The 14,240-nt window shown below is 37.6% G+C and overlaps 1 protein-coding gene across 2 annotated transcripts in view; it reads right to left on the bottom strand.

The window, feature by feature from the left end:
* LOC134542663 (peptidyl-prolyl cis-trans isomerase G) overlaps window positions 1–14,222 on the bottom strand; it is a 39,086-nt gene extending 24,864 nt beyond the window's left edge. Inside the window, exons 1-4 of one of the 2 annotated variants that reach the window (XM_063387088.1) lie at window positions 14,013–14,222; window positions 13,585–13,725; window positions 5,207–5,339; window positions 3,767–3,871 (exon numbers count right to left, since the gene is read on the bottom strand). In XM_063387088.1, coding sequence (XP_063243158.1) covers window positions 3,767–3,871; window positions 5,207–5,339; window positions 13,585–13,654 — 308 coding nt within the window. In that variant the 5' untranslated portion in view covers window positions 13,655–13,725; window positions 14,013–14,222. Of the gene's footprint in view, window positions 1–3,766; window positions 3,872–5,206; window positions 5,340–13,584; window positions 13,726–13,947 lie in introns of both variants that reach the window. The other variant, XM_063387089.1, reaches the window with a different exon arrangement.
* Window positions 14,223–14,240: the final 18 nt, after the last annotated feature.

Below are 14,240 nucleotides of genomic sequence, written 5' to 3'. Positions count from 1 at the left end.
TGTGAGCCAATAGCAGAGGCAGCACGGAGGTGTAACTATTTGTATTTTAGCCTGTCGCAAAATGAACCCGCGAATTTTTCCTATCCCTACATATCAGTTACTAGACTTCAGTATTCCACATATTTTAAAAATATTAAAAATTTAAGTTAAAAATAAAAGGTTATAGTGAACTGGACAAGATATCTTAGAAAATTTAATACGTTAAATCCTTTCGTTAAAATTTAGACATAAAAAACTAAGATTCTTATATGCTTTAATAGATGATGTTTAACTTGTAAGTTATAACTGTATGTAATACAGTACCAAATAAAACAACATGCCCAAAAAACATGACCAAGTTGTTTAGAACAAAAAATAAGCTTCAAGTTTTATAAAACGTGAACTGTTAGACAAATAAGAAAAAGTGTAATACCAATTTGAAGATATGAAGACTTAAAAACTAATACAAATTTTTCTACGCTATATTTCATTCCTACAGTTAAGTTAGTAAGGTAGAGGGGCCCGTACTTCTACTGCACCTGGTTTCATTCCAGAGGTATTTCCAGTCTGCAGGGCTGCCACTTCTGTCGTAGCAACGTTCACACGCACGGCCAGTTTACTGTTTGAGAGTGTTTTGTGTGTGTCAGACACGAGGATTAAGTTATAACTCTGTGGTGAGTTAGCATAGCTTTAAATGTACGTGCCGGTTATCATCACAGATGAAGCATTGTAAGTGTGTGTTCAATATTGCACTGTAGTTACGTAATTCATATGGTGTAGTTACTGGCGGTCTATTAATTTAATTTGAGGTTGTTAGCATGGCTTACTGTACTGAAAATTACACTAAATCAGAGAATGTTCATAATTTTGTCCCAGGAATAAAACTTGAAAATTAAATTACTAATTATTTTCAGATTGTAAAACATTAACAGTAGGATAGAGAAACCATGAAAATGCCACCAACACAGTGAAGATTAAGTAATGTTTACAAATGTGCAAGCAACTTTGAAATAATACATAAAACACTGGTGAATTATAAAACCAATTTCAGAAACTTATGAGTAGAATCTTAGTTGATGTTTGTTTACTAGGTTAGTTTAAGTTGTAACAACCCAGATTACAGCCTTCCTCATGCAATCCAGTAATAATAATTTGATATAAATTTTTCGTCATATTTTCGCTCATTTTCGGGTTAGATAATCAAATTACGTAAAGTTTTTTCTTTCTTTTCCTTTTTTTAGAAGTTATTGTGAACGTAATTCTACGGGTTTATTGTTTTTATTTTCAAAATTCATAAATTTATTTTTCTGGTACTTTTTTTTTGCTGGCTTCATTGTGTGGGAATGTGTGCTGACATGATTTTCCTTCGTTATTTCCACGACCGAGGCTTTGTTTCACATGCTAGGCGTGTGTGTCATGGTCACGGGAGAGTGAGAAAGAGACAAAATTGCTGCGTCATGGGAACAGAAGTAAGCATTTCGTGGAATGGTATGTTGACATGCGCCGTGATTGGCTGAGAATTACGTCAGCGAGCCCAGGGCACTGCCCGCACGAAGGGAAGGAAGGCTGTAAGATCAGTCATTGTCCGAGCACCGGGCCGGGCGGTCGTTGATCGGGCGGCAGGCCGAGCAGTCGTTCGGGCGATGGTTCCGGGGGTAAGCTTTTTTTTATGTACTTGTAATTAATATTTATTCTGGTTGTACGGAATATAGTGTGATTTTTACGTAAATAAATAAAACAGGCAATACATCGAACAGTGAGTATAAATTTTTTCGTGACCTGCTCCTAACATGTATGTTCCACTCATCACCGGAGGTGGTGAGTGGTGACAAAGGTTGTGTGGGCTTGGTGGTGGGACTGCCACCTGAAGCCTCCAAGCCTGCTGTTTTCTGTTAGGGTGGTCAACTTGGCCGTATCTCCGCCCCACTCGCCGTCAAGGGCTTCAACACAGTTCAGGGTCCCTGAAGGCCTTCACAGCGACTGTAGCTCTCCCGAGGCACCGGCCCCTTACGGGCTGTCCCCGAAGTACAATACTGTTTGCAAACTGACACAAGTTTCAAAGGGTTGACAGTGAAAGCTCTCTGCCAAACAGTGTATAAGCTTGCAATCTGCAATTATGTGCGAAATTCCTGTTAAAACGATCAGAAACAACTGACCATAAGTAGATGCGTCTTTTCTGCTTTCTAGGAGGTGTAAGAGTTAGGACGTTAGGAGCAATAATTGTTAACTGTCATAGAGACGAAGAGAGATTTGTGGCTTTATTTTTTTTAACCTGGCGCAAAAGCAGATGTCTTAAATTCAATAGCAAATTAAGATTTGTGTGAAGATAAAAACAGATTTGGCTTTTGTCCAATATCATGCCGCAAATGATGAGAGGCGAAGAGAGATTTGTTGCTTTATTTTTTTTTAAACCTGGCACAAAAGCAGACATCTTGAAAAATACAATAGCAATTTATAATTTGTGTGAAGATAAAAACTGATTTGGCTTTTGCCCAATATCATGCCACAAATGATGAGAAGTTAACAAAACTAGGTTGTTTTAAAATTTTATATAAAAAATTGAAAGAAAATGTTCCACATAACCTGTATTAAATACATATTTAAAAAAACATTTTGCTCAAAAAATTGTCATTATTAATAATACCATGATCTATTTACACACATCTATTCTACGTGGATACAAGACAGATTGTTACCACTATTCAAGCCTCTGGTCGGTCGGAAGCATGAAGATGGAAGAGTATTTGATGACATGCAGATCATTGTAAAGCTCAGCTTGTTAACGGATGGACGGATAACGGACAGACGGGTGACGGACGAACACGACGGATCATTGAGAGATCACCTTAAGTCGATACATGCACACGATCGAAAACGCATCATTTTTAGCAGTTCAGATTAACACCATTAATGGTGGCGTAAAAAAAATCACAAGCAAGGTCATAAACAAGCTCTTTATTCAGCATTTGAAACCTATATCAAATAATCAAAGTTATTTCACTACTTTTACGAAACTGTAGCAAAATGAATCTTATGCACCATTGAAAATACAAATATTATACATATTAAGTACATTATTAAAGGCATAATAAAAAATTATTTTTTTGTTTCGTATCACGTAATGGTAATAAAAAAATTTTTTAAACTGGCCAAGACCATGGACTACATTAACAAAAAACACAGGACAACATGATCATGTTAGTTGAAATTCTGTTTAAATCAATAGTTACAATCTACCTACCACATTTGTAGCTTACTTGCTGCATTTATCTATAACACAACATTCATTGTGACTTGTGACTTAAAAGCAAAATTAACGTTAACATAAATAAATGTGCCAGATTTTAGTGGAATTTGCTGTATACGTGTTTGCGATATTTTCTAATGGATATGTAGCCATCCCAAAAAAAAACACACACACATTAAAACAAGGGAATAACTCAAGTTAATAGTGTACATATGAAATATTTCATCATTATTTCCCAAACTAGGTTTTATCATAGAATTAAGCATGGTTAACTTATTTTGTGGTATTTACTATTCTTAAAAAGTAACTAACTGCCTCTATCAATGTATTATCACTAGATCTGGACATATACAATAAAAAAGACATTTTTTTTCTTTGAAAGATAACGGAAATTTTTGAAATTCTTAACTTAAAATAATCCCTGATTCCATCACTTTTCCTCGGGATTTTTTTCCCTGCCAAAAAATGTCCCAGGCTGAAGTGCCCTAGGGCAGGGCGCAGCTCTAGAAGACGTGTGTGGGAACCAGGTACCGTACTCACATGTTGTTGCCGCAGTTCACCATGGACACCAGGCCGGTGCGGCTGTGCTTGAGCTTGGGCGAGGCCTCCGCCTCGTAGTACTTGGCCTTCTCCCCGTACAGCTTGCTGCAACAACCCCCGGGCGTCCCGCTCCAACACTGCCGGACCTCTACACTGCTAAACCCACGTCCCGAACCTTTCACGAAGATTCTCAAAAAAAAATTTCTACATCAACAAATAGAGTTAAGAAGTTAATGATATGTACGTGTCTCCCAGAGAAATGGGGCATTAGAAAAATAAAGAGGGAATTTAATGCACCAAATTATATGGTGAGACACGCAAAAAAAAAAATATTTAAAAAAAAAAAGGGTATATAAGAGAGCCCTAACCCAAAGCCAGGAAAGGCTCTTTCATAAGCTATTGTTGGTACCATTAAGTCATTTTATGAAAGTGATGACATAAGCAGAATAATGCTAGGTATTACGGACTGCTTTCTTGTAGTCGATTCAAATGGAATTAAAACAAAAATGTCAAAGTGACTAATATTGTGTAATCTGAAGGAAGCTTACTTATTGTTTCAGAAAAGATTCTCAGATATTACCATACGTTTATCAAAATTTGCCGAGCTGAGACCAAAACATTGCATACTGGCAGGTCACAGTGGTACACATTCAGCCTGTGTATGCACAATCCACCAGAACTTGAAGTTAATGATAGAAAATATGAAATTAGGAGCTTTAAAAAATGGACTATATACTTATAAACACTGTTTGGCAAAAATTCTGTGCAATCCACCAAACAATTGCTATACAAGAGTGAATGTACAGAATACCCAGGTGTTGCCCCAATTCGCAAAATCATTTAAGAGGCTTTTGAAGAAAATATTACAGAAAATGTCAAATATCGTCCAACTCCACACACAATTAACTAAAATCAAATTTTCCAGCCATACCGAAAAAAACACTTGCTTAGGATCATTCTGAATATATTTCCTCATAATCTGTCCAATGGAAAGATGTCCACACACACTGGGTAGAGACTGTGTGTTCCTAGCCATCACTTCCCGCTCACAGCTAGAAGACTGCAGTTATCACTACACATCGCACATCAACGCAAGATGGATCACGGCCCAAGAAAAGAAAACTACATAGAAAGTAAAAATGGAATGTAGCAAAAGGTTTGGCATTCAGGAACTGTTTTGCAATGAAAACAAAAAGTTTGCCAATACCATCACAAAAAGAATTTCGAGAAAATAACTTGAGTAATTCAGGTATGATAAAATGTAATATATGACAAAAAAAATTATAAAATAAAACTTTAGCTTAAAAATGATACGTTTGATCAGGGAATACATGACGCAGACAAGAAGCGCATTGAGACGGGAGGGAGCGACGGATGCTTGCTCGGCCCCACCAGGACCTCTGAGGGGCACGGACAGCCACGGACAGACACGGCACGCACCTGTACACAGACTCCCCGCTCTTGCCCGTGCCAGACGGGTCGCCCGTCTGCGCTATGAAGTTGTGCTGCACCGAGTGGAACAGGCAGAAGTTGTAGTACTTGATCTTGCACAGCTTCAGGAAGTTCAGGCAGGCTGCAATGAAAACAACCCACACTTCCAGACGCGACATGGGCGAGACCAGTTGAAGGGAATGCCGACGGGCAGCATCCGACAGTCCGGCTTCTTTTACACATTGAGCACTAATCATTTTTATTTTGTTACATTAATTCCATCTAAAATGATATATTGTTTGCTTGTAATGTTAATTAATTGTCATGAAACTGTCATGGACAAGTTTCAAAAAAATATCAAACATCTTCCAGATTAAAATGCAAAACAAAAGAGTGCCCAAATACTCGAACAATGTGTTCTAGACAAAATTGGCATAACTTCATAAGAGGTGTTGGGAAAACACTAAACTAGCAGAGGAAAAAGAGACATGCCTATTTAAACATCCACAGTCCTGTAGACAATTATAAGAAAGTTACATATAATACAACAATCAATTGTTAAAATTTGTAAAGAATCACAAAAAGATATAACAATATGGCTGCCGCAAACACTAAAATTTCAAAACCATAAATTTTTTCCAAGACTGACGTATTGGTCAAAGCATGACATACATTGTATAAATTAAGCTAGACAGTAATTAGTCACACAAATTAAGATTATTAAAACTTTTTCTACATTCACGGTTTGATTTACTAACGATATAGGTACTAAAGTAAACACATTTTCTGAGGTTTATCGGTGAGATGCACGTCCCACCCATCTGTGGCACGAAACTAGACGTTTACGGTCGTTTCACACCTGGACTGGCCATACTCTTTAGATAATACTTCATTCCTGGGACGCCTATCTACAAAATTTAATTCCCATTGTACTAAAAATAATTTTTACTTTCTCAGAACAATATGAATATGAATAACTTTGTGGACACATTTAGTTAAATACATATTATGTAATTGTTGCCTCGGTTTGGTAAAATATCAGTCTGTGGTAAAGTTTTGTTTAACATTTTTAAAGTAAAACTTCTTATCTTGTCACAACAGGCTACCAACATGAAGAGACAGACGCAGGAGCCAGGAGCCAGGAGCTGATATTCACATCAGTAAAGGGAGGGAGTCTGGCAAGTGATGAAAGGAAGGGGAGTCCAGAATAAGGCACTCAGCTGATGGCCACCAGCAGACGATGACGTCACAAATCGTCTGAGGCTTTGCTACAGCAGAACACTAGTGTTGTGCAAACATTAGGATATGTTCCCATGTTAAACTTAATTATTGTTTCAACACATTATAACACAGTCTTCCAGTATTTTATCCGCTTGCCAGGAAGGAAGCCAGGGTTATTTCATCGTTCCTCGTAGCATAGTTGCTTGTGGTCCGGTGGAAGTAAGGGAATAGCGTGAGGCGAGAAGAAGGGAGGATGGAAGGTTCTGCACGTACAAGACGTCTCCAGTGTGAGGGCCGATCCCGCCGATGAAGGGGACGTGAAGCTGTGCAGCGACCGAGAGTCTATGTAGCTTTGCTAGCAGTACAAGTTGAGGAAGTCTGGTTTCTTCACGCAGACTTAGGTATTCGTAGTCGCTTCCGTAGCACATCCGCATCGGGCAACGTCCACCATCGTGTGTTTCAAGACTCCAGTCCAAGCAAAGGAGTTTTCACTTATGTTGTCATGGGCGAACTATTCCCAGTCCAACCCGATGGGGGAGAGCTTCGTTCCGGTCGTCGTACACTCTAGAGTCGTACACAGCGAGTTGGCGTCTGGAGCGCCAGCATCTGAGCTTCGTCCACACTATCCCCGAGTTACGCCGAGTACGTTCATCCCCGTAAACCATGTGTACATCTGAGGCTGATACCTAGTCTCATGATGAACGCAAATTTTATATTAGCTTCTCAATGGGTCGTCCTGCATGTAAGTAATAACTGTTCAAAGAGTTTACAGAATATAAAAGTAAGTAATCTGACATTTTTTTTTTGCAATGTGTGGGTTGACTATCTTTATCACTAGATGAAACTTGAATACATAAAAATCTCATGTAATTATTTTGCAATATTGAAATACAGAACACAAGTTTTATAAAATATTTTGTTTTATTTCAGTTAATTATTATTGTATATATTATCTCAAACCCATAACTGCACTAATATATGTATACAAAAAAAAGGATTCATTATGAGTGTTATATCCCAATATTTGCCCGATTTCAAAGCTGTTAAGCATTGAAATCGGGCAAATATTGGGATAATTAAAACACAATATTTTGAATTTAAGGGCATTAGGAATTTATTTATTTTATTTCCCCTTATTTTTATGAGTGAATGTGACAGTAATAACCACGCAACACTCACAGTCGTGTCACGATGTTATTTTTAAAAGTTTTATAAAATCCTGAATGTTGTGGCTCAGGACTGAACCACCGGACTGTTCATAGAAGATCTGCCCATACCCACTCGCTCACCATGACATTATGAGAACTGTAATACTTGATGAGGTATATATAGAATAAGAATATCTCAAATAATAAAATTATTATGAGTCCTTTAATAAGTAATGTGTTTAAATAAAAATTATTATATATAATGTTTAGGCATAGTTATGTCTTTCGGCCTAAGCCCCTAATAAAAAAAAATGCATGTCTAACATACATATTGTTATGAACACAGACATTTCTCTTAATCTCTAATGATCAAATATGACAATGTTCCACATAAAACTTCAGAGTCCATCATCATTTTTTGCTGTTAATAGAATTCATAATTCAAACCAATTTGGTACTGACCTGACAACGCACATAGAGCAATACTTTACAATACCGAATAAATGATTTTACAAAGACAAAATGCTTAAGACTAAAATATTAGCATTCTATGGTTGAAGTTAAAAAAAATTATATTTATTTTTCTGTGTTGAGTTCTTAAACTGAGTAATTTTTCAGTTCTACTGACCTTTGTGGTGTTTGTTTTACACAGGAGAGCAAGATTATGAGATTTTAATTACCTACTGATGCTTTTCATTTATACTCATTATGCCATATTTATTACACTGTAAACAACGTTGCCTTGGAGGATTCTAACTACGGGTGCATTACTAAGTGTACGGGAACATGTCAGTGAATGTTTCAAATGGGTTTCTTCAGGTATTGTGTGTTTTTAATTTTTTAATTATGTGGTGTAATATTCTTTATGTCTTCTATCATGTACTGGCTTTATTTAGTGGGTTGACAACATTGCATTTTCTCATTTCCATCTTTCAAGTGCTTACGCAATATTTTATTGATTTCATGGTGGGACATATATTTTGTACATTCTTATGACTGTAAATTGAGATTTTTTTTTTTTTGGTGGGGTTGAGTTAACTTTTCGTTAAGGGTCTAAGTCATTTTCTATTTTAGATTAATCCTTATTTTCATATTTAGGTATAAATAATGTGAAAAATTATGATAATTCAAAAAATACATGCAAATCAAGTTTACGTTTGCGTGTGTAACGCAGGCACCACCATGCACCAGTCCCTACTGTACTCGACTGAACGACAGGAACTCACTGTCGAGTAGCGACAGGTATCAACTGACACAACAGAGATACTTTTTAATTCAATTACAGTAGACACTTATAGTTTATGGTCCAGCTATATTCTAGGAAAACTGGTAGTGGAGGATGGCTTTGTAGCCTGGAAAAATTTATGTATATACAGTAGGGCCCCGGTTATCCGAGCCCCGACTAACCGAGTTCCGGTTTAACCGAGGCGCAAAAAAAAAAAATTAAAAAATATATTTATTTAAGACGGCGCCATGGATGCCGGGCGCCCGGCGACAGTGTTTGTACTCTGTACAGTACCGTAGCGAGCGAGCGGTGGAGTGGGGTGACCGCTGCTACTGTGCCAAGGTCATTGCCACCCCCCTCGCTCTCCCACCACACTGCACGTACGTAGTCTAAAGCGCTTTGGCTGAGTCAGTGTCTTCTCACAGTCTTGGTTGGTGTTAGTCCCGCTGTTACTCGAACGGTATTCTGACATTTTGTGCTGTGTTACTGTGGTGTTTTCATTATGAGCTCTTCACGTAAAAGAACTGTTGTGAGTTTAGAGACTAAACTAAAGGCTATTAAAAGACTAGACAAAGGGGAAACGATAAAAAGAGTGGCTGCAGATTTAGGTGTTGGTGAGGTAACGGTTGGTGATTGGAGAAGAAAACGGGCTGATATTGAAAAGTGGTGTTCGCAAAAGGACAACGAAAATGACAGCAAACGAAAAACAATGAAAACTGGTGAGTTTGAAAAAACATCAAGTGCCCTTTTTATGTGGTTTACCCAATTACGGAGCAAAGGAAGTCCCGTCAGTGGGCCTTTGTTACAAGAAAAAGCTAGTGAATTCCACAACAAGTTTAAAGATGGAGAAGAGGAGTTTACTGCAAGCAGAGGATGGCTGCATCGCTGGAAAACCAGGTATGGAATTAGAGAGCTTAATATTTCAGGCGAAAAACTATCATCCGATCATGAAATTGTTGTATCGTTCAAGGACCAGTTTAAAGCTTTGATTGACCAGGAAAATTTGTCGCTTCAGCAGATTTTTAATTGTGATGAAACGGAATTTAATTACAGTATGCTTCCAACAAAAACACTTGCCTCCAAACAAGAAGCTTCTGCTCCGGGGTTCAAGAAATCAAAAGACAGAGTTACACTTTTGGCTTGTTCAAATGCTACCGGAGACTGCAAACTAAAGTTATTGCTCATAGGGAAATCTGCTAAGCCTAGAGCGTTTAAAAACATTTCCATTTCTAGCCTCCCCGTTTTGTACAAAAACCAAAAAAGTGCTTGGATGGATTCCAAAATTTTCAAAGAGTGGTTTTTTGATAGCTTTGTGCCTCAAGTCGAAAAATATTTGGCAGAAAACAATCTCCCTCGCAAAGCTCTTATGCTTATGGACAATTGTCCTGCTCATCCCGACACGGAAGAAATGGTTTCTGGCGAAATCAAGACAATGTTTTTGCCCCCTAACGTAACCCCACTTCTCCAGCCCATGGACCAAGGGGTGTTGGAAAACCTTAAGAGAAATTATAAAAGAAGACTTTTAAAACTGCTCATAAAGGAAATTGATGAAGGAAACGAAGTTTTGCATACTCTAAAAGCCATCACAATGAAAGATGTTGTATACATGACAGCCGAGTCCTGGGAGGAAGTTAAAAGCTCTACCCTTAAAAGATCCTGGAGAAAGCTGTATAGTGTTGATGTTCAAGAAGCCGCAACCTCGGAAAATGAAAATGCTGATGACTCTATCGTAAGCCTGGTGCAAAGAATCCCATCTGACAAGGCTATTACTACAGACGACGTGGAAGAATGGATTAATGCGGACGAACAATACGAAGTCACAGATGACATGATTGTCAAGACAGTCAATGATGAGGCACAAAACGCCGAAGAGGTGAGTGATGAAGATGAGCCGATGGAACAGACTGAAAATAAAATAAGTCACGCCGAGGGCTTCAAAGCCATACAAAGTGCTATAGACTATTTGGAGCAACAGGCAGAAACAACTTCGACGGATCTTCTGCTGCTTCGTCGACTTCGAGAAACAGCTGCAAAGAAGCGGGCCAGTTCAGTAAAGCAGAAAACTCTGATGAACTTTTTCAAAAAGTAGGCTTAGTTTTTAAGTTAAATTTTTATTGATAAAGTAGTGTACAGTACCAGTACAAAACTGTTTTTAATACTGTTATTAAGTGTGTTATTCTTAAGTGTATATTTTCATATTTACCATTGACCTTGTTTTATATTTATAGGCTGGATTTTATTAACTAAAACTGTATTTTTAGTGGGTTTCATAATAAAGTGAACTTAATATGTTACTGTAATTCAATTTTACGTCTTTATTTATTACTGTATCAACCCCAAAATGTCTTTGTAACGCCCGTAACACAGACCAGCGGCCCAAAACGCACACGCTATCATTGATTTCAATGGCGGCACGGGACGCTCTCGTTCGCCGCTCTGTCTGCCCGTGTTATCCGAGTTTCTGGTTATCCGAGGGTCCTCTGGTCCACATTAGCTCGGATAATCGGGGCTCTACTGTATATGGAAAACTATTACTTTGCTTCATAATTTACCAGTTAAATTAAAAATTTTGTAATTTTTACATTTTCTGTAAATTACTTGTTACAGACAATTAAGTAAATTTCCAATCGTTTTTTCTTCTTCTCATTCTCAAATGCTTTCACCCTAATACTCCCTTCCACCTCACCCTGCACACTTTCCAGTTTCTCATAACCCAGCAGGCATTTTAAAATTCTGTTATCAGGATAAATAAGTAGAGGAACTTCTGTTGTGTTCTAAAAACATTTAAAAAATAAAAAATAAACTACCCTTATTAACACTACCCAGTCCACGGTAGTATGCCAAGTATGCTAAGTAAGCCATGCTAAGTATGGATGGATACAGACCATGAAAAAAATGAGCTTATGTATGTTTTTTGTGCAATTATGTTTTATATTACCTTCAGTTGTATGGTTTTCCAGGAAGGTTCAGTTTATCGGGCAAGGTTACCTGTATGTAGATCTAGATGATCATGAAGTATGGGTTGGTCAGGTTAGCCACATATCCCAATGGCACCTCATTTAGTTAATGATAGTAGGGCACTCTATTATTGCTGTCTGCATAATTCACACATGTGCTATTTTAACAACCTGCTATAGTTACCGGGTAAAAATTCCATATCATGTATCGAAGTTTATCCCTTGATCCTTATGGCAAGATCATATGAATTTACATTAAACTGTAGTACATGATGCTTGAGGTTTTAATTAAGTACGTTGAAATATCTTGGTATAGAATAATAAATAATGATTGTAAGATGAAAACCAGAGAAAAAGTTTCCACAAGACTTAATGTAATTTGTTTGTATTGACATCCAAAGAGCCCAATATACCCCCACCCCTCACCCCTCGCACTTCCGAACCTACGGCCAGCGACGTGTGTGGCGTGTGTTTAAACAGTGCACCACTGCCAACAAGAGCAAGAGGGTGCAGTAGTGCAGTAGAGCAGTAGCCTTGTGCCCTTATTAAATAGTAATTAATATTTTAAACCTTCTTTCTTTTTCTCCAAGTAGGTATACTTAGTTATTACAGGATTCCAAAAACCTTCTACATAATTATTTTCATTAAGTTAGAACTCTACAACAATGGACCCAAACTTGCAGAAGGCCATCTCTAAATTTATTCATTTTTTGAACTGAAATCTTAATAGGTAGGTACTTAATTCACTGCATTATTTTGAGGCTGGAATAACCCTGTTATAATTTTAGGAGTGCAGTTCGGTTTTAATATTAATACGTCAACGGCACGAATCGGAACGATCTAATGGCGTCAGACACGATGTCCCGGGATCTCGGCCATCGCTCAGCCCAGTCGCTCCGCACTGACACCACGCCTTCAGCATTCAAGGACTTCACCTTCGTGTTGCAACTGATCTTCAACATCCCGCCTTTCTAATTAATCCAAAATGCTTTCTTTCATCCTCGGAGTTCACCTCAGGAGCTCGACTGCTTAGGTAAAACAGTAATCTGCTAGCTGGAGTTAAGTCATTAACAGAATCTAGTATCCAACCATGAAATGGCTCTGGAAATTGCATAAACAAGCCATGTCATTGGGCATCTTTACAGTTGTACCTTTTTGTTTAATTATGTGGGAGAGGAGCGTATTGAATCTCAATACCACAACTCTTGTGTTTTTCAGCGTTCGTCCACGTGTACACGAAGTAACTGTAGGACAGACATGCTGGATGCCATTAAGAGAGCACTTCCCTTTCACCGTCTATTAGCGTGCCCCAAGCCAGGGGCAGGTGTTATTGTTAATTGTGCTAAAGGGATACGAGTCACGCTCCCACACATGTGATGTCATGCCCAGAGCAAAGAGTCTTTGCAGGGTCCATGCCCCTTACACATGGTGGCACCCATTGTTTTAACATCCACAAACGAATCCCCCGATCACATCAGTATTGTAAAACTCATTTTTATTTTGCCAGGATCAATCCATGTACTACATTAAAACAGCAAGTATAATGCATAACACGTTAAATGTTTACACAATTCTGTCATCAGGCTCAAGGTATTAACTTGATACACGTGAAAAGGAACAATTGCCAATAATGTTACAGTTAAAATCACAGTAGATAAGTATAACATTCACTTATACTGCTATTGTTTGTAAAAAAGTAATAAAACCACAAGATCACTTCAATAAAGCCTAACATACGTGAATAAATAAGTAGGTCAATAGATTAAACATTACAGGTTTAGTTTAGCAAAGCATTAAGTACATGTTAAGAAAAAATCTTGTAACTATGGTACCTACTATTTGGTCTTTCCTCGACGAATAAATCCACCGTCATATTCCCAAGAGTTGTTTCGATTACGACGGACATTATGATGTTTAGGATTATTTAACATGCAGTTGGATTAGCTTCTGAACGTAGATTACATTTTTTCTCCAAGCCTGGAACACAGACATTTCAAACGTATGTCATATTAAGTGAATTAATTTAACAGTCTGGTAAATACCTAACCGATTCCAAGTTCTCACTTCAAACACATGGTTCAGTTTACAATACTAAAAGAGTCAAAAGCTAGTTGTTAACAAGATACATCCACGTGGCAAAAACATATTAAGTACGTTAACAGACGCGAAAAAATACCTAAGCCTTAAAACACTACTAACATTTTTATGATCCAGTGCATAATTATTGTTATTTTTTTTCTGTATAAGTCAGGCAGACATTTTACCTTTCAGGATAAATTGATAGGCATACATTTCACAGTTCATGAATATTAGCAAGGAACTGTCATTATCAAACATTAATATTACGAAAACATTTTCAGCATGGGCAATATTTATAACAAGTAACACGCGTTACACAAACGCAGCAAACTTTTTAGGTCTATTAGGAATACGTTTAAAATCACTTCCTTAATTCCACAAAACATATGGAAATCGACGATCATATTTTTTAA

Source organism: Bacillus rossius, assembly GCF_032445375.1.
Source record: "Bacillus rossius redtenbacheri isolate Brsri chromosome 9 unlocalized genomic scaffold, Brsri_v3 Brsri_v3_scf9_1, whole genome shotgun sequence".
NCBI classification, from domain to species: Eukaryota; Metazoa; Arthropoda; class Insecta; order Phasmatodea; family Bacillidae; genus Bacillus; species Bacillus rossius.
The sequence above is the reverse complement of the archived record's forward strand: the minus strand, read 5'-3'. Positions and strand labels throughout refer to the sequence as shown.